At 42.4% G+C, this 19,644-nt stretch overlaps 1 protein-coding gene across 3 annotated transcripts in view; it reads left to right on the top strand.

The window, feature by feature from the left end:
- tnrc6c2 (trinucleotide repeat containing adaptor 6C2) overlaps positions 1–19,644 on the top strand; it is a 58,027-nt gene that overhangs the window by 991 nt on the left and 37,392 nt on the right. For 2 of the 3 annotated variants that reach the window (XM_059339716.1, XM_059339699.1), the window contains exons 2-3: positions 11,845–11,945; positions 12,326–12,347. In XM_059339716.1, the coding sequence (XP_059195699.1) occupies positions 11,883–11,945; positions 12,326–12,347 (85 nt within the window). In that variant the 5' untranslated portion in view covers positions 11,845–11,882. Of the gene's footprint in view, positions 1–11,841; positions 11,946–12,325; positions 12,348–19,644 lie in introns of all 3 variants that reach the window. The other variant, XM_059339708.1, reaches the window with a different exon arrangement.

Here is a 19,644-nt window from a genome sequence, read left to right as displayed (position 1 = left end):
AAGTACAACAAGCAATGTCAAGTGGTACAAAATTAAAACACCCATTAGCAATTATCTGTGCTCACTTGTGGTGTCACAGCTTAGCGATGTCTTCATGTTGTATATTACATGATTGAATGACAGTCTCAAAGGGTTTTTGAAGGGAGTCCCCCTGCAAAATTAGAAAAGTGCTTTATGTGTTGGATCGATGAGAAAACCTTGCACTAGTGCTCAAAGGTAGGCTCCCATGTGCTGCCTTTGGATATTCATTATGAACTTGATGACTAAATTTAGTATGTGTTGGGAACTTTTGTGTTATATCATAGCTCTTTCATGATTGGCTGTCTGGACTGGAACACACTCAGTACATGTGAGCCTGTAATGTGATGGTTTCTTGAACTGACTGAGAAAATTGCCTTGCCCTTTTCAATGTTTTTGTAGTTAATAGAAGGTAATGGTGTGGTAGTAGGCTTTTTTTGCTCAAACAGTGCTTTCTACAGGTTGATTGTTGATCGAGTTAACCGTATTATGAAAAGCAGGACTGTTTTGATTTGTGCCTGCGTATTGAAGCTGCAGCTCAGTATTATATTTTATCCCGGTTGTTCTTTTGCCACTCCTCTTTAGTATTTCCTTCATTCTGCGGCCGTATCACATACTGTATCTTGCACCCTGTTGTACATTCCACTATACTAATTCAAAGTACATTATTAAACATTGCTGTCCTGTCTCTCTTCCCTCCTTCCCCCCCTCCCCTCCGGCTCGGTGAGAAAGCCGGAGATACTGATTGAACTGTCGCCTTCCATTGCATCCCCCCTTCCTGCATCCTGTCCCCAGGCAGTGGAGTATAGCTTTTAATATCTCCTCCGCGTGTCTTAATTGAAGTACATAATTTCCCGTTCAATTTCAAACCCCCTTTTCATTCCCCCCCCTCTCTGACATCTCTGTCACCACTGTCTTATCTCCATCGTCACACACCAGTGAGGTGATGAAATGAAAAATGCGCACGAGCAGCGGTGGCACACATACATGTACATTTGCAATCACACAGGGAGACTGTTCGGGTATTGTGGACGGTACACGCACATTTGTGTGCATGCCTTAGTGGCTGTTTGTGTGTATGTCTGTGCCATGTCTTGGAACGCAAATTTGTTATTGTTATTTTAAGTGTTTGGGTCTAAATCAGCCCGTGAATACACACGTGGATTGCCTGTCGCTTTTGCCATGGGAGTGTGTGACCGTTTATGTCAAGCTCAAAGCCTCGGCAGTTGGATAGTGCCCTGCAGTTGTTCAGGTTGTAAGCTGCCTCCTGCATACTCTAGACACCCAGCTGGCTGACACACACACACACACACAGAGCCCTGTTCTTACTCAGGGTCAAGGGTCCTCCTCTGTTCCATGCGCACGCCCATCTTTCCAAAAGGCTGAAGAGCACGCAGTAAGGGGGTGGCTGAGAAAAGATGTTGCAGGGGCCCCTCTGGTTTGGATGTAAAACCAGTGAATAGGGAGAAAAGAAAGACCTAAAGCCTGGTAAGAGGAGGAGGGAGTCTGCTAGTTTTCTTAAACACCATACAGTTAGGCTTACCCTTCTCAGCTTAACTGCTTTAACACCATAGCTACCACTACAGCCACAGCAGGTGGCTCATCTGGAGGGCGCTAGGATAAAAAGGGAATGTGTATCTGCATTAGGTCACCAGCACTGGGGTTACCCCCGAGGCAAGACGTGTTGTGTTGCAATGAAGATGTCAGCAGTGCTTCTCCTTTTGGTCCTTCTTATAAACGTTTAGTCTACAGGGAAGTATAAAAGGTTCAGTTTTTGTTACTTTTGCTTCAAAGGGAATGCATAAATTATCCACTGGGAGAACATGGATAGCACTGATAGTCTATTGAGAGTATGGGTTGTCTTTCAATATGTGCCAGCATCTGCAAATCTAGACACCGAAGTTAACATATCTCAATTTTGGGGTGAATGATTGTTGCTTTCCCAGTGCAACATGATCCAAAATGAGAAATTCAGTCCCTCACTGGGGCACAGACTCGATGAATTATATTACTACTTTTGCCATTTTGGCAGCGCACTTGCAGGAAACCCATAACCCATGTTGGCTCTGGATCCAACCAGGCTCTAGGCTGTTGGCATCTAGACATTGTTTTCATTAGAGTGTATTATAACAAAAGCCATGAGGACAAACTCTGGCAGTAACTCCATCTGCAGGTCCTTATCACAGAGGAGGCAGGGTCATTTGGTTAAAAGGAAGCTGAAAGCTTGCTCCCTCTTGTCTGACCCTTTGCAGACAAAACATGAATACTAGTTCAGTCCTCAAGTTGCTATGATTCACCTGGTTTCCACTAAAGGGCCAGATGTAACTGGGTCTGCTTGTCCTATGTCACTGTATCGCCCATACAAAGTCTTGTTCCTTCTGTTTTGAATTTTTATTTCTGTAAAGTAGTTAGCTTATTTGCCCTGGAGACTACAATTTCAAGTAAACAAAATGTTCTTCCTAGCCCCTATCAGACATTTTGTGTTGGCTTTGGAAAATCCCACTTCGTCGTGCTTTGGCAAAGTGGTTTGTGTTGTCTATCCCTTTCCCTGTCATTGACCTTAGCCCAAGTCTGTCCGTGGTAGTTACTGAGCCTCTGATTACGAGGCTTTTCAAACAACGGGCACAAGCCTGATAGATAACGCGCTTAACACTGCTGCAGGGTGCTGCTGCAGTCGGGAGGCGTTGACAGTAGAATCAGCTGGATTCAATGGGAGGCTGCCAAAAGTCATTACCCTCTTCCTCTGCTCCACGGACAGCTATTTTGAAGTTGAGGGGGGCCGTATAAAGACTTGCCTGGCAGTTGTGTTTGGTGTGGCCTCAAATGAGGAGGGTTTGTACATGTGTCTGAGAGCCAGCAAGGGGGGAGTGTATGTTGACGGTGGTGTTGGCAGTGATAACGTTGAGTAGCTAGGAAGCCAGAAAGAGTTGTACCTTTTCTTAGTTGGATGGACATCACCCTGAAAACAAACACTATCATTCTGTTATTGACACTTCAAGTGGCTGACATTTGCTGTGAAGGATGTGATGTTGTTTGTTTTTGTATGTCTATGCTTGAGGTGTACTTTGTGACTGGGTTCACTTTAGGTCTGACACTAATCTGTTTTGGTATGAGATGGTGATCTCATGTTATGATAGTCATAATCTTATCTTCGACTGCCCCCAGCACTAAATTCGGCACTTCCTGATTGCAAGTGTCTGAACGTTTATGCTGCATTCACTTTTTATTTGCTCAAGTAATGCAGTTTTTATAGAATGACTTCAGGTATAGTTTCAGGCTAATATGAAGGGAGGCCACAAGGTATTTGTTTGTGAGCAGTCTTGCGTACAAAAACAAATTTGGGGAGACCTCCTGTATATTATTATTATGTCATACACAGGGTTTTTTACATAAGAGAGGTATAAGAGGTATAGGAGAGTTGTAAGCAAATGGACCTGTGGGTGTTGGGGTGGTTTGGGGGTGGCGGGGTAACCCCCACCTACTTGTCCAACTTGTGTGCCAATGGAGGGGGCAGGGGCTTAGGGGGCCCACCAGGGGTAAACCAGGCTAGGATGGAAGCAGGGGGATGGGGGAAGCGAAGCTGAAACCGGCGAGCTGCTGCCTGTGAGTCTTGGCAGGGGTCCAGGGGAATGTTCAATGTGCCGAGGTATGGTGGGGGCCTCCTTCCCTCCCTCTGCTCCATGTCGGCTAATTGGAGAGACGTGGAGAGAAGGAAAGGGCCATCACATGGAAGATGACAGTGAATATGCAGGACATCCAACCTACAGTGTTCCCTTTTTCCTGCTCCAAACCGAAATTAGACAGCCTTACTCATTATGTAAAAGGACTTAGGCGCTACAGCACTTCCAAAGCCTTCAGATGCGGCTATGTAAATAGCACTAGCATGCTCTGCCTGCCCCTGTGCTGAGGCCATGGTCTAGGCCAGTAAGCTTAGGTCATTTGTTTGCTGCCTGGAATGTTTTATCGTCTTAATCAACTTGAGTACTATCAAGTTCAAGTGTTTGCTTTAAGTTTGTGTATTTTGATTGCTAGATCACATTTAAGGACCAAGTTTAATTAAATAGAACCACAGGAAATGATCAACAAAACATTTCATTATTGTTATTGTCTTCCCATTATATTACAAAATTGTGGGCAGATTCAATTTTAACAGGAGAGTTTTGCATAGCCTTATTCATGTTAATCTGTTTATCTGAGGATAATCAGTAATTTGGATAAGAAAGCTGTTGACCCAACATATAATATTGTACCTTCATTTTGATACTGAAATTGCTGTTGTTGTAATTTGTAGTATTCTTGGTATTTTAAAAACTATATTGTGAGCTACAATGCATCGGCAGATTTTAACTGAAGAAATAGAGTGTAGATCTCATGATGCCCATTTTCAATGTTTCAATAAAATAATACTAGCTAATATTTACTCGAGATAGAAACATGTCCACACTACTGTTCTTCCTCACAGAGGGGGCTGTCACTTACATCTCTCTCCTTGCATTTTCTTGTCCTCATCCCTGTCCTCCTTAAATCCAAGCAGGCTTTGTTCCCACAACTAAGCACAGCACTTATCTTCTGTCTCTCTTTCAGAGTCAATGTTATTGCTTACACTGTTGACAGCCAGGGAATGGTTGACTGACATTTTGTGTGTGTGTGTGTGTGTGTGTGTATGGAGTAACCTTGAGGGGAAGTATATCCAGCCGAATAGCTCATTTGTCTTGCATTGTGTGGTAGGTTTGTCTTTTGATTTAGTTTGGCTCACAGTTTGCAGGTGGTGGTGGTGAAACACGGGTTGTGCAGCACTTACAACAGAAGTTAAACACCATTCTTAGTCACAGCTGTGTATGTATCTGACATTAGATAAGGGATGCAGAAAGAACAGAAATATCACACTGCTGTAACCCTGTCTTGCCTGATTCCAGTGAATCTAAATATGCCAGAAAATTAATAATATGTCAAAAATTAGGGCTTCCCCCTCTTAGACGATGAATCAAATAATTGGTCATTTTGGTCCTAGTCAAACAAGATTTATTGAGTCAATTACTCATTTTTAATTATTTTTTTCATGCTAAATGGCTCTTTAAAAAGAAATCCTTTGAGCACATCTCTGGTAAACACTTAAAGTAGTGCTTTTGCACAATTCTTTGTGGAGATACTCAGTTCTGTTAACTAATCAATTAATCAACAAAATTTTATGAATGTTCAACTTAGAATTTCTTTCGTCTATGACGGCTCAAGTAAAAATGCAAAGGAAACATGACATCTGCTTTTTGATTGATTTAAATAGCAGATTTGCATAAAGATATATTTATTCATTTATTTCTATGGTAAGCTGCAGCCTGATGTCCAGTAGGCTTAATATAGTTTTTGAATCATTAACAGCCAGCCAAAGGTTTCTCTGGGTGTGATGTAAATCTTAATAATGAATGCAAGGTTACATTTATAGGTGCTCAGTTTTGGTGTTTGGTAAAAACTCCTGCTTAAGGTTAATCATGAGAGGTCATGAATTGTATTAATGCTAATAGCATCTCATGACTATCCAGACCTTTTAGACAGGGAGTCACCTCACAGCCTCTAAACTGCCAGGCGAGCAAACAGATTAAAACAAATACGCAAAATATGCAGGCATATGCAGACCATGCACAACCACTTATTCTCATAAACACAAAGCACTCACAAGTTAAGACAAACGCATACACCAACACACTCGGCTTGACAGCTTCTTCTTGAATTCAATAAGCTTTAGTTGTGGTGCTGGCAGGGAGCAGGCCTGCTTGGTCTTGTGCATTGTGCTGTTTTCCTATTTAATGAGCTGCCATCGTGTTAAAGTTTCATATCGACTTGGCAGAGGAAGCAGCCAAGACACTGAGAGCTAATTTTCTGGAGGCAAACCTCAAAGCTGTTATTTATAACACAGGTCTGCCTCTCTCACTATCTAGTTCTTTCTTTCTCCATCTTGCGTCGCCCTTCATCGCCACTCTCCACCCACCCGTTCGCCCTCAATCAGTCCCTCGTCTACAGATTCCAACAACCCAGAATATATCCACCACAGTTCATTGAGCAAGTCCGGTCTAGTAGCAATAGAGTCTGCTGTGTATCTTCACAAGCCCGACTCTCCACCTGCTGAAAGCAAAGCTGGTATGCACTGAATGCTTGCGAACCAAGCGGCCAGTCAAACTGTTAGTGTGACTGAGGGATGGAAACACACACCACGTTGTTGTAACTGCTTATCAACTGTGGAATTTACAGGCTTGTTTTGCCCAAGCAGCCATTCAGTTCGAGTGAACACAAATGCACACCCACACACATTTGTGGAGAGTAGTTGAGGTCTGTAGCAGCAGCAGCAGCAGGTTTTGAGGAATTATTCCCCAGGTAGGGCTGTCCATGATAATGTTCCAAGTAATAACACTGAGGAGAGCCCTGTGGCTTCTCTAATGCCACAGGAATGGGTGGATTGCTGAATGGTAATGTTGTTGGAGAGTGGATTTACCACATTCTGTGGCCACGACCTGACCATATTATTTTTTTTTGCCGAGAAAGAAAGTCTTCTTCTTCCTTCTGGATCTGACAGCCTTTCAGCACACGTGAAGCTGCATGTTTTCCTTGCAGCTCTTTCCCAATTCAAGTTCTATCTCAGTCTCTCTTCCTTTGTCTCACCCAGTCTTCACATTAGCACAGCTCTTTTTACTCCTTCTATTTTTCTATCACCTTTGAATGGTTTTCCCCCTCACCCCTTGCTTTTTCTCCCTGCATCTTTAGATACTAGCGATCAAGGTGCAGGGATATTTCCGTTCCTCTCGTCCCCCAACCCCCCCTTCCTCAAACCCTGTCTCTCCTTGTCTGCCAGCCTCAATAGTGCTCCGTTCAGTATTTTTTTTTTCCAACTCCTTCATTTCTCCAGTGAGGATTCTTTCTGTCTTTTCCCTCTTCCAGTTCTTCCTTCTCTCTGTGCCCTGTCTGGTTCTCCGGCGGCTGTCGTTCTTAATTGGTGTTGCTCTGCGTCTGCTTTCATCCTCCGCCTGTTTCTTTCCCTTCCTCTCATCCCCCACCCCCCATCCTCATCTCTCCTTCTCCTCCTCCCACCTCCCTCTCCTCTGCATCCCTGGCGGAAAAAGACAGGCATCAGACAGACTGCCTCCTGCCTGTGTACATCAAGCTTCCCTGTGTGAGCCTGTGTGACTGCGTTTGTGTGTGTTGTGGGTTTCTAGCCCCTTCATTCCTGTACAGTGTGTTCCTGTTGTCATGCCTTCTTCTCTGTAGCTTAGCCCTATAGTCCCAGGATATGGAACAGGTTTTGTGTGCGGCACAGGAAGAGGGGATACTGCCTTATTATGCAATTTCTTCACAATTTCCCAACGGCCCCACTTTGTTTAGGCTTGGGATGTTTTCCTACTTAGCTCTGCATTCTTAAGAAAAGCCACTAAGTCGATGTAGGATCCCTGGTCAGGTCAGGGTTTAAGAAAAAATAAATAGGACCCGTGTATATTGTATTTTCTGTGGAATTGCTTTATAAATGAATGGGGATGATAGTATTTTGTTTCTGAAGACCGGGGCTTGTCTTTGTGTCCATTCTAGCATCAGCTCCAGTAGATATTTGCAGGTATTATTTTTTACTACCTATGCATCCTATACAAAGGAAGCTTCATGCTTTACTTAGCTTAGCTTGCACAGCTCACCTAACCTCGGCAGGGGTCCGTTCCAACAACTCAAAGCTATTTAAATGTCATGCTGTATTCCGTACAGAAATAGAAAAAGAGACATTGTGGTTTAACAAGCCTGTGCATCGGGATCACATTTCTGACTGAAAGCACATGGCAGCTTTGCATACATTTGCAACTTTGGACAATATACAGCTGGCTCTTGGACATATTGGTAAACAGCTTGCTAGCTTACATGATACAGCATGCAAAAAACTTGATTTTGCATTTGCTGGATATTTTTTTCACTTTTTATTGAGGGCGAGCATTTGGCAAGGTAGCAAATGAGGAAATCATCTAAAACGTATATTTATTTTAACAGTGTTTTTTTGCTCTTTTTAATTATTTTGAAGAACAAGAATTAAATAATCACTGGTTTAGTTACTGGCTACATTTTGTTGGCTGAGTTGATCTAAGCCCCTTTAGTGTAGGAGAAGACTGAATGACACACTGTGGCTGTGTAAGGTCAGTAACCTCAAAACAGGACATATTTTGCCTAATTGCAGTGTCATACTGCCAGCGAGGGTAAACCTGATGCTGGAAGGCAGCAAAGAGACACCCCAGGGTCAGTGCTGAGGAGGTGCTGGTGTCAGCAATCCTGTGAGTGAGAGAGAAGGCGACAGGGAGAGGTAGGTAAGGATATATGTGGGGCAAAGGAGGTCAAGAGGGAAGCTAACTTTGGAATCGACTACATCAGCTCAAAAGACGACTGTGCGCCCTCTCACATTTCACGTAACCGGTTTTCTTCCAGGCTGCCACCAACATTACAATAAATGACACAAACAACCAATTAACTGCAAACTTCCATTGTTTATTGGCACATATTAAACTAGATATCGATCGATTTATATTTGTGCAAATGTGTGGTACTATTGTAGTTCCTCTGTGACAGCAGCAGTAGTAACCAGATAGAGAAGATCCACTATCATCTGGGGGGTGAAAGGTGAACTGACTAGGATGACATGGTCAGCCGTAGTAAAAAGGCTCTGTCACTAGCAACTAGACATGCACAATATGGATTTTTGTTTTTACATGACTTGCTTTTCATTGACGATCATCATAACCTTTAATTTTCCATCTCAAAAATAACTTAATGACCTGTAGTTTATGCACACCTGAGGGTAAGAAATGCTAAAATGTAGTGAGCAAAGATTGAGGATTTAATATTTTATAGTTCTGACAACTGACACAGTATGTGACATCACTATTGTTAATTCAACAAAAACAAACAACAGTTCTGACTCAAATTACCATTTATCTTTTTCTGTTAAAATGCATAAAACTTCACAAACAAACTTGGACTTTTATAGAGCATTTTGTCAAATAATTCAAATGAAATGGTTTGACACAATCTGTCAAATCAGACATGTCAATTTATGAAATACTCAATACAAAAATAAAGGCTTTTATAGAAGCAAATGCCTATGGCTGCTTAGTATTCAGATAAAACACAGTGACAAAAGGCATTAGTAAACTGTTATGCTTGATAAAGAAATGGAAAATGGTTTGGGGACAGCTATGCTTTGTCAATGAAAGCAATGTGACACATTATTGACTCTATTTATCGAGTAAAATTTCATTGTCGGAATAATGTATATTTCCCATTCATATCAGCCTGATGTATATCTTGCATCCCTGCTTGCAACTGATGGTGACAGAAAAATCTAGCACACAGTATTAATAACGGTAAAAGCCAATTTCTTCCCACATATATCCCCCATCCCTTTCTCTGCTTGCATGCTGTCACTGTTTCTCAGCTCCGAGAATGACTGAGAAATAGGCTACTGCACACGCTACACAGACTGCATATAATTATCTGAATGCACACAAACACCTACACATAATCTGAGCTCCTATTTATTACCTGAGGGCTGCCTTCTCCTAGCTGCTGAGATAGCACAATGACACACACACACAGACTCCTCCGTATGAAAAATAGGACTGTGTGAATGTAGGAGAGAGGGAGAGAGCATTAGTGAGCGATGAAATGGGGAAAATCCAGATGGAGGTAAAAAAAAAAAAGCAATGTCTTCCGTTTTTACCCTGCAGCCATGGCCACTAGTCTGGCAGTCTTCCCCAGGGTTTTTGGCTCTAAACTAACTGTTGACAAGGGTTCAATGTCTCTCTTCCTCTGTCTCTCTCTCTTTCTTTGCCCATGTGAATGTCTACTTTCCTCTCTTTCTTTCTTTCTCTCCCTTACTGCCATAGAGACATTACCGCACCATCAGACAGCCTCTGTGAGGCCTCCGCTGTCTGTTTGATTGACAGCTCCCTCCCCCTGCCAGTGGGCAGCACAGTGGGAGGCAGGCCTTTCATTAATCTTCTGTTATGAGCGTTATGAGTCATTCATACATTCAGATTTCGATTCATTTTCCAGGCCTTGTGTTGACACATTTTGTGTTTTGTTTTTAGTTTACTTGTCAGCGACTGTACACATTAATCAACATATGGGCTTCAGCTAATGATTTCCATTATCAATTAATCTGACTTTTTTTTAAATCAAATAAAAGTTTGTTCTTTAAAATGTTTGAAAACAGTGAAAAATTTGCTTTGCGTGTTTCGTCTGATCAACAGTCTAAAATCACATCTTGAATCAGCGAGTGTTTGACAGTTTTGCCTGATAAATCACTTTTAAAATTAACCGTCAGACCACATTCAAACATCATCATTTAGCTGTTAATGTAAACACAGTCCAATGTCATTAGGTAAGGTCAACAACTAACAGCTGTTAAACGCTTTGAGACCAATTCCATTGACAGGAATATCACATACACGTGAGAGGCTAGAATACAGTACATGCAATCCAAAGAATTTGTCCAAGTTATAACACATAAATGTAGGGGTTTGGGTTCCTTATATTTGCTGGCGTAGAAGTCCATTCCTGTTTGGCTTTAATAGAAAAGGCGTATTTACTAAAATACTTTTTTGCAGGATGGCGTTAGTGATTATTTTTGTGAAACTGTCCACTGTTTGCAGCAAACATATTACTCGATCGGTGGAGCAGTCTTTGAAAGAAAGTAATGTCCTTCTAGTTCACTGGGATGAAGAACAATGGCTTATTGTCCAAGGCAGGCATATTTGTGTGTGTGTATACATGCACTCTTGGCAGGACGGCAAGCAAATAAGAACAAGCCATTATTTTAGACTTGCATGAAGATGATCGATTGTTTTTGCACATTTTAGAGAGCGGGGTTTCATTGATTTGATATGACGTAGTGCTGTGTTATAGATTAGTGTCCATTGCACTTAGTGAAGACTAAACACACACACACTCAGTCCCTATGGCCTAGCTCATGCCTCTAATAGTTTCCAGAAGCTGTCACTAAAGCTGTGCCAAAGGAAATACAGGCTGAAAAGAAGCACTTAGTTTGCCTGGCCCTCGGGTTAGCTATCTAGCTAGTTTGACTCATACCCACTGGAAACAGATCTTTCTAAAAAAAAAAAAGAAAGTAAATAAAAACGGCCTTATGTCCTATTCTCTGCCTGTGGCCTTATACGTTGTCTTCCTTTCAGTCCTTTTAATCCCTTGCCTTTTTAACTTCTCGCCATTTCCTTCTGTCTTTAAAGCAGCCCTTTTGCACTGGCCTTAACTCTTAACTGTTCACTCTCTTTTATCTCTCCCTCTGACTTACATGTGTGCCTTTTTTCCTTTTCCTTTTTATAACCCCTCCATTCCACCTTCTCCTTTTACAGTTTTTGACCATGAGGGAAAGTGTTTCTCTAAAGTGCCTGACATGATTTCGTATGAGGTGATGATTGTGGATGGAAAAGTTTTTCCAGAGCGAGAGCACTTCGGCTCTGACTTCCACATGGATCAAAGGGAGCGGGGTTGAAAGTTTATATGCACACTGTGTGTGTGTGTGTGTGTGTGTGTGTGTGTGTGTGTGTGTGTGTGTGTGTGTGTGTCTGTGTCTGTGTGTATGTGGGTCTGTGTGTCTGTGTGCAAACATTATTGTGCATTTTTGTGTTTAATATTGCTTTGAGCAGACAGTGTGAACGTTCCTAAACGTCAAACATGAGTGTGTGATGCAAATGGATCTACATAATTGTAATAATGAAACGGTGATAGACACAGAGTGTTGGAGCTGAATCCTAACCCTTCTCCTCATTGCTCTTTCCCTTTCTTGTTCAGCAGCTGAGAGAAGTTAGCGACAGAAGAAAGAGAACCATTTGATGGAAGAAAAGAAAAAGAAAAAACAAGAAGAAAAGACCAAGACGGACGTTGCTCAGAAAAAGGTGAAGGTGAAAATGATGCGCATGTTCAAACAACACGCCTATGAAAGAAGCAGTCCAGCAGAGAGTTGGCACTGTTTGGGTGATACAGTTAGTCCTTATGGATGGCTTTACATAACACCAGTAAACTTCCAGTAATCCAACAACATATTTCAAGGTTAGGAGTATTCTTAAATTAATTCTGTAACCTCCTTGGAAGTGCTTGAAAAGTACTAGAATTTTACTTTGGAAAAGAAACACTTGAAACAAGATTTGATCATTTTACTTTGCAAGCCCCCTTTCCTCGAGAATAAAGTCTATTTTTTTTTTTCTTCTTCTTGATTATGAAACATCACCCTTGCTGTATGAAGTTCCTAACTCCATTTCTCTCTCTTTCTCTGCAGGCTGCTGATCAGAAACCCAAAGGTGAGTGTCATGATCAAGTAAACTGCACCCTGTCCTCTCCCTCATTTTCTAAAACTACATTCCATCCACTGATATGCATTAATCAGCTCTGATTAACACACACTGACCCGTAAAGGCACACACGCACATTGTTCACGCATTACACACACATAGCATTTAGCATTCTTGTACACAGATGGACACACACATTTTGCACATGCATGCACAATTGTGTCGTTTGACTCTCTGTTTCTCAAACACTCACACACATGCACACACAAAGCAGAGCAAATACAGTGGAGTCTAATGCAGAGTGATGCAGAGTGACGCCCAGCAGCACCAGGCAGTGAAGCGTGAGGGCACCCAGACAGCACACTGAGTGTGGTGTGGGTAGAGGGATGGAGGGGGATGGGGTAGAGGAGGAAAACAGAGGAAGAGTAGAATAAAAGCAGTTCAGCTTAAATGCAGAGAGAGTGGGACTGAAAGAACAGTGTCCTCACATGCCCTGGGTGTCCTCTTATGATGCCAAAATAGATCTAGAATGGAAGAGGACATTATTGTGAAAATGCTGGAAGATAAAATAGCTGGAGTGGCCTCTGCTTCTCTACTATTATTGTCCTTTCCTCCTCCTGTTTTATGTTTTCTTTTAGACCTGAATTTTTGCCATCTTGGCCAGAGCTTACTATCACGCATAGCATCCTGCTTTGTTGTTTTTTCCACCCCTGGATATGATGTAACAAATGCAAAATTCTTGAAATCAGTTCTGTTATTGCATTATCGAGATTGGCTGAAGAAGGCCCAGATTTGAAAATCCCCCTAGTGTCCCTGTTAGTACCTATCCTCCCACAGTCTGAGTAACAGCTTGGCCATATGGGTGTAACTGCTGGGCTTTAACAAAGGTCACCACAGCTTGCCTTGAACTATGGCCTGTCTATTTAATTGCCCTCCCTGTGTTTCACTGCACTGACTGTGAGCTTGTGCTATTATCCCAGTTTCAAAGCCTCCACACAAAGCAAGCCGCTTCTAATTTGAATACACATTTAATGCCACTGTTCATGTGCTTGAGTGATTAAGATGGAAATACTTTTCTCAGAGAAAAAAAACAGACCTCTCCAGGCTTTATTATAATTCAATTCAAAATGTGTACAAAATCTGTATGTGATAAAGGGTCCTTGTCACAAATGGTATTTAGAGAGCAACCGAGAACTTTAGGAGAGAACAAGCACATTTTATGGTGTGCAGCGTGTGTTTGTTTTAAAATTACAGAGCAGAGGTCCGCTGAGCATGAAAGCTCTTTTCCACAAACACCCTGCCTCACACTCATATAGTTTACATTCACACCTGAAAACTGTCTTTTACCACCACAGTCTTATCTGCTGAGCAGCTTTACTTGAGCAGTTAAGGTTGAGTGATGCCTGGCTCAAAGGCATGTTGGTGGTGGCGATGAGGCAGAGTTGAGTGCTGCTTTTTATTTATCTAGCTAGACTGAGAGAAATGGCTGAGTTTTTTTAGGAGAGGAGAGGTTTGTGGCTGTTAGATGGTAATCCACATGCCCCAACGGATTATGTGGGCAACAATAATTGACACACACTCTTAGCATTCAGTACTGTGTCTGTTTGAATGTCTCTGCATGGCCGTCCCCCTATATCTCGTTTTTTTTTTTTTAGCATTTAGTTGTAGCAACAGTGCAACCAAAGTATTACAGCTGTGGTTCTTTCTTGTTTTGGCTCAGCGGCATGTTGGATTTGAAATGAACCAACAATGAGTTTTAAGTGCTGACCTTATCTTTAATTGAGGGTTCTTATACAGTGTTTGTAAAAAAAAAAGTCTAGAAAGTTTGGATAATGCACAATGTACTTTCACACTGAAGTTATTATTGTTAGGAGATATGCCTGTAATCAAACACACTTTAATCAACACAATCACTCATGTAATTATTCATTAGATGAACAGGATCAAAACAAACAAAGTTTATAGAACAGCTGGTAAAATAATCAATGTGACAATATACACTGAGTGCATATGAATTCTCAAAATTTTAGTTTTATCAAAATGACATCGATAGTAGCAATTAAGATGTGATGTTAAAGGAAAGAGTCTGGAAATGTTTGGTTTAGGTGCCTTGGGAGTGCTTGAAAAGTTGTATAAACCCTGTTAACTTTGACATCAGGAGACTCTTAACGTCGTACATTGTGATGCTCTAACAGGCCTGTGCTGCAGCTGCACTGTAATGCTTCCTTCAGGGAGTTTCTTTGGGTGGAGGTCAGATGACAGACTTTGGTCATAGTTTGGCTACAGGCAACAACACCTCATTGGTTGTCTTGTACATGATCGGCATTGTTCTAAAATCTAGACAATAAATAAAAAACTACAAATCCAGTGTGCCTGGTTAGAGCAAAAACAATGAAAAGCGAAAAAAGCCCTAATACTCTCTGACTACGGTGTATGTTGTGTGTATGTGGTCTGTACCCAGTATGACTGAGAGGAGCTGTAAAGGAAATGCTGAGAGTCAGAGAGGAAATATTGAAAGCTCTGCCTGTGAGAGAGGCCCATGGATGGGGGCACAGCTAAGGCCAAGAAGGAGGGAGGAGAAAAAGTAAGGAAAGAAAGAAAGAGGAAGTGTAACAGGGTGTTCAGAGGCTAGGTAAAAGCAAAAATCAAGGAAGGAAAGGGAGGAAAGAAAGTAATGAAGCAGTGAGCACTTTCGACGAGTGCCAAAAACGACCGTCGGGAGTCAATGACGGTGCTAATATGGAAGAGGACTAATGACATGGACATTCGTTTTATGGTATGTTTAATGAGAGATAGAGAGAGAAAGGGACATAGAATGAGAAACTGATTGTGTGTACGTAGTGGGTGCTCATGCAGACAGAAAGATAAAGAAAATGGTAGGAAAGAGGGCCTGTTTGAAGACTAATCGTTCAGTGAGCCATCAGGACCTCTGAGTTTGCTCATAACCTCCCATCTGCAATATCTCTTAAAAGGAAGGTGGCATCAACTGAAATGAGTTGAGTTTTCATGCGTGACTCTAAATAATAGAGGTGTGTGTATATGCAGGCGGGGAGAAAATCAGTATGCGGTAGTGATTTGTGTCTTTCCATCCATATCAGTGAATTCTGCCATCCTTATACACTCTCAGAAATTCATAGACACATACACATGCAGACCACCTCCCCCATCCCCAACGCCTTTTTCTGCTTTCCTCTCTGCAGGCCTCCTCGGTCCCAGGCATTTCAATTTGTTTGCGGTAATCGATCTCGGCCTGGCGCGTTCATATGTATGAAAATGAGATAAAGCTTCGGCGCAGTGGAATTAACTTCTCTGCCCCCCATTAGGCATGGAGCTTCACCGTACGCAAGGTTCCAGGAGGCAGTGTCCCACTGCCCCTACCCTCCTCCCCCACACCCACCCACCCACACACACACACAGGCTGGACCTCTGATGCAGGGCCCTCCCTCCCTCCCTGCTGGTCCCCATTACTTCAGAGGGATGCTGATTATTCACCCCCAGCACACACGCAGCTTCATCACAATCTCTGCCACCACCGCAATCACAATCAGTCAGTTTGACTGCTTCACGTACTTGACAAAAACACGCACATGCCAAGACACACACACACACACACACACACACACACACACACAGCATGACATATCTGAAAAGCAAGTATCTGTCAAGCTGCAGATGTGTGTTCCTAGATGCCCACGGTCATATTAAAAGACATGCACATTCCTCTTTACAGCGACATGGAGCTATTCAATCTACTCTTTGACTGAAGCAAATGCTTACATTGTGGAATAGCAAAGCAGCCAAGGCAATCATTTACAAGCCACAGAGGCTTTTAGCGTGCATGCCCACGCACACACAAATATTATTGAAGTTAGCAGGAAGTTGCACAAATGCAATTCATGTAACGGGTGGCTACACGCAAGCACAGAAAGCCACAGTAATACCACAGTGCGTCTGTTGCATTCCCGCACACCAATAATCAGAAAATCTGCAATCTCCATTTCTGCTGCTCACGCACTTTTTTCACTGCTCAAAGGTTAGAGAACAAATGTAATGCCTGTCACCGCCTCGTCCCTCACTTTGCTCCTTTCCCACGCTGTTTCTTCCGCCTGTTTCATTTCACCCACAATATGCTCTGCACCGGCGACCGCATCTGTGGAGGAAAATATTTACACGGTGTCATCACGGTGATAACAGCATTATGTTTTTCAAAGTGGCAAGAGACGCACATAAACACGAGTGTGTCGTATAATTCTGTATTGGATTAATTTGCAATTTCACATGCTATTAATTGCGTCAACACTTTTGCAAAGGAATTTCATGAATTGCAATCTAATTAGAGGCTAATTTACTTTAGCATAAGGGCTGCATTTCTCTTCTGTTAACCACATTTATAAACACTCAATGAATTAATAGTGAATAGCTTGTGAATTACATCCTGTGGATTTATGACTGCCAAGCATAATTGTTTTTGCTCTACCCCCCGTGTGCTCACCCCGCATGCATGTCAAGTGCGAGAGCAGAGTGAGGGATAGAGGGAGAGACAGGGGGCAGAGAGAGAGGAAACAAGAGGGGCGCACAAATTCAAACAATGCTTTCCTCTCTGTGTATTCATGTTGTATGATCACTCACAAGCTGCTGACAAGAGAGCCCATTCAGAGCCTCTTGCCCCTCCCCCATCACCTCCTCCTCCCCCAACAGTGAGCCGCTTCACGTCAAATTTTAGGCTGATTAATAGGATGGAGCTCAACTGATATGAATGACAGTTCAGCCTGTGCTTTGAGGCCAAGGTGTTCACATATACAGGTCAAAGACTGCCAGGATGCCTACATAAGGGGCTCCTCTGCCCTCACTCTCACACACATATGAGAAAGTAGCACTCCATTTGCCCACTTCTACCCCCCCCCCCCCAATCTATAATACGTAAGACACCATGCGTCATGCCACATGTCAATCAAATTCAAAAGACATCTTTCCTCAGTCAGTTGTTACCCTCAGGCACTGACCTCCAATGGTATAGCAGTATGATCCGGTTAAAGCGCTATATCCAGAAGGTTAGGTAGCTACCATCACAGCTAAAAATCTGAAAGATTTTTTTGGGGTCAACTTAATCAAAGCTTGACTAGGACCGATTTATATCACAAAGAAAGATGACAACACTGCTGCCTGTGATCTCTGTAAATTGATCATATGGATAGAAACACCATGCTGAAACATTTTTCTACACAACATGGGCTTAAATTGTCAGAATACCACCAATTTGACACTTCCCAACCATGTTGCACCTCTATGTCTCTTGTTATAATAACATTAGTGTCCTTTTTACACTGTGTTCGGACTCAGAGATATATACACCAGTTGCGTTGTCACTGATAACCCGTGTATGCCTCCTTTTTTCCACACAGAAAATTGATCAGGAATCAATAAAGAGTTAGACTGGTAAGCAGAATCCAAAACGGCGTTGGTATCAATATTATTGCATCAATTCCCATCCTTTATCTTAAGAGGCCAGCGAGTCACATCTGAAATGAACATCGACTTTAGAGCGAGAGAAAAAAGAGCTTGGCATTGACACTGGGGGTGGGGGCGCTAATTAGAGTGAGAGGGTGTAAGAGGCGTGGTATGGAAAGAGGTCACAGGAGGCACAGGGGGTCACAAAAGGCAAATGAAGGTGCGTTAGGCAACTGTCGGTCTCTATAGCAACGGCCTGTTATAGGAAGGGTGATGGGTGAGAAATTTTGCCTTTTTATTTTGTGTGAGTGAGGGTGTTTCTGTTTTTCTCTTCTAAAACTGACAGATGGGACCTCATACAGGCACGCCCACTTGACCCTCTCTTGTTTGCTGAAAACACACGCACATACATTTGCATTCCGGGACCAAAACGTCTTCTTGAAACAACCAAGTGCATTGAAGGAGAGAATTTAGTCACCAATTTTGTGGATCCAAGACCAAAAGTATGAGTAGTGTAATGAGTAACCCCTTCCATAGAAGAGGAAGCAGTCATGTTGCTGTTGAAATGAGTATGCAGCCTAAGTCTGTTTTGACAGAGAATTTGCAGAAGGAAATGATAGGTGTGATATAGATAAGGTCATGAACTCCGTCCAAACTCAGCAATATTGTTGCACATTATGCTCTTGGAACGGCATCTATTTGTGTCTCTTCCTCCATAATTTTTTTATTCAAATTATTTAACAAGACTGGTTGGACCTTCTCTCCTTAGGGCATTGGCACACTTCTTTTCTTTTAGCTTGTTTTTGTAAGCTAAAAGACACGTGGATTGCGCACAGTTATATACCTCTTTCAATAACACTACAGCAGCATGTGTACAATTGTTGTACGCAGAAAAACATGCTGTATTTTCCTTCCCTTTCTTACCTCATAGCGCTTATTGGATTAAGAAACACACTTTTGTGCAGGGCATATAGGCCTGTGTGTTGTGTCCATCCCTCCCCCTTCTATAAACATGGCTGCATAATAAAGTGGCTCTGCAGACAATAGACAGAAGAGATGGGGGAACCTGCACTGCCTGGCACAAGGCTAAGGGCACCAATCACAATTGCTCTTTACAATAACAGATACCCTACCTTCTTGCCCATTATGGCTTGTTATGGATTTTAAACTCTGCATCTGATTCCCTATGCCCCCCCCCCCCCCCCCCCCCCCCCCCCCATCTGTGCTCACTTATTCTCTATTCTTATGCAGTTGCTCTTTCTCGCTCTCATTGTGTGTAATTAACCATTTAGTGAGAAGAAGGGCTGTAATTAAAAGTTTGGTGCAAGGTTGCAGAGAGCGCCTCAGCTGGAGGGTTTAATGGAATTTACAGTGCACTTGATACAAATGCTAATTTAATTGGCTCTCCTTTTCAACTTCAATTAGGGGTACCAAGGCCACCACCACATTAAAGTCTAATTTTGGTTTTCACAACATAACACTTGCTTAAACCGCTGTAAATATATCTGTATTTACCTATGCCAATTCAGATGATAAAATATTTTTGGTCAGCTGTCTGTTTTTGCATCATATATTGTTTTTTTTTTTAGCAAGATGCGACCTCGGAACTCTTCAAAAATCGATCTGATGACAATTTAGCCTTTTGGGGCAAGAGCTGCTATTGCTTGGGCTCCGGTATAACCAACAGATATGTGAATAATGGATCATGAATATCTGGGCATCCGTGCATCATTCAGTTCAATCAGCAGCTTGGGATGTCTACAACCAGACCTGGTTCACAAGTCGCCAGTTCAGTTAAGTTGGCTAAGCTACTTAAAAGCTTAATTGTCATCAAATGGTAGCCCATGGGTTCCAAGAT

Source organism: Centropristis striata, chromosome 1 (assembly GCF_030273125.1).
Source record: "Centropristis striata isolate RG_2023a ecotype Rhode Island chromosome 1, C.striata_1.0, whole genome shotgun sequence".
NCBI lineage: Eukaryota > Metazoa > Chordata > Actinopteri > Perciformes > Serranidae > Centropristis > Centropristis striata.
This window is presented reverse-complemented; position numbering and strand designations above follow the sequence as displayed.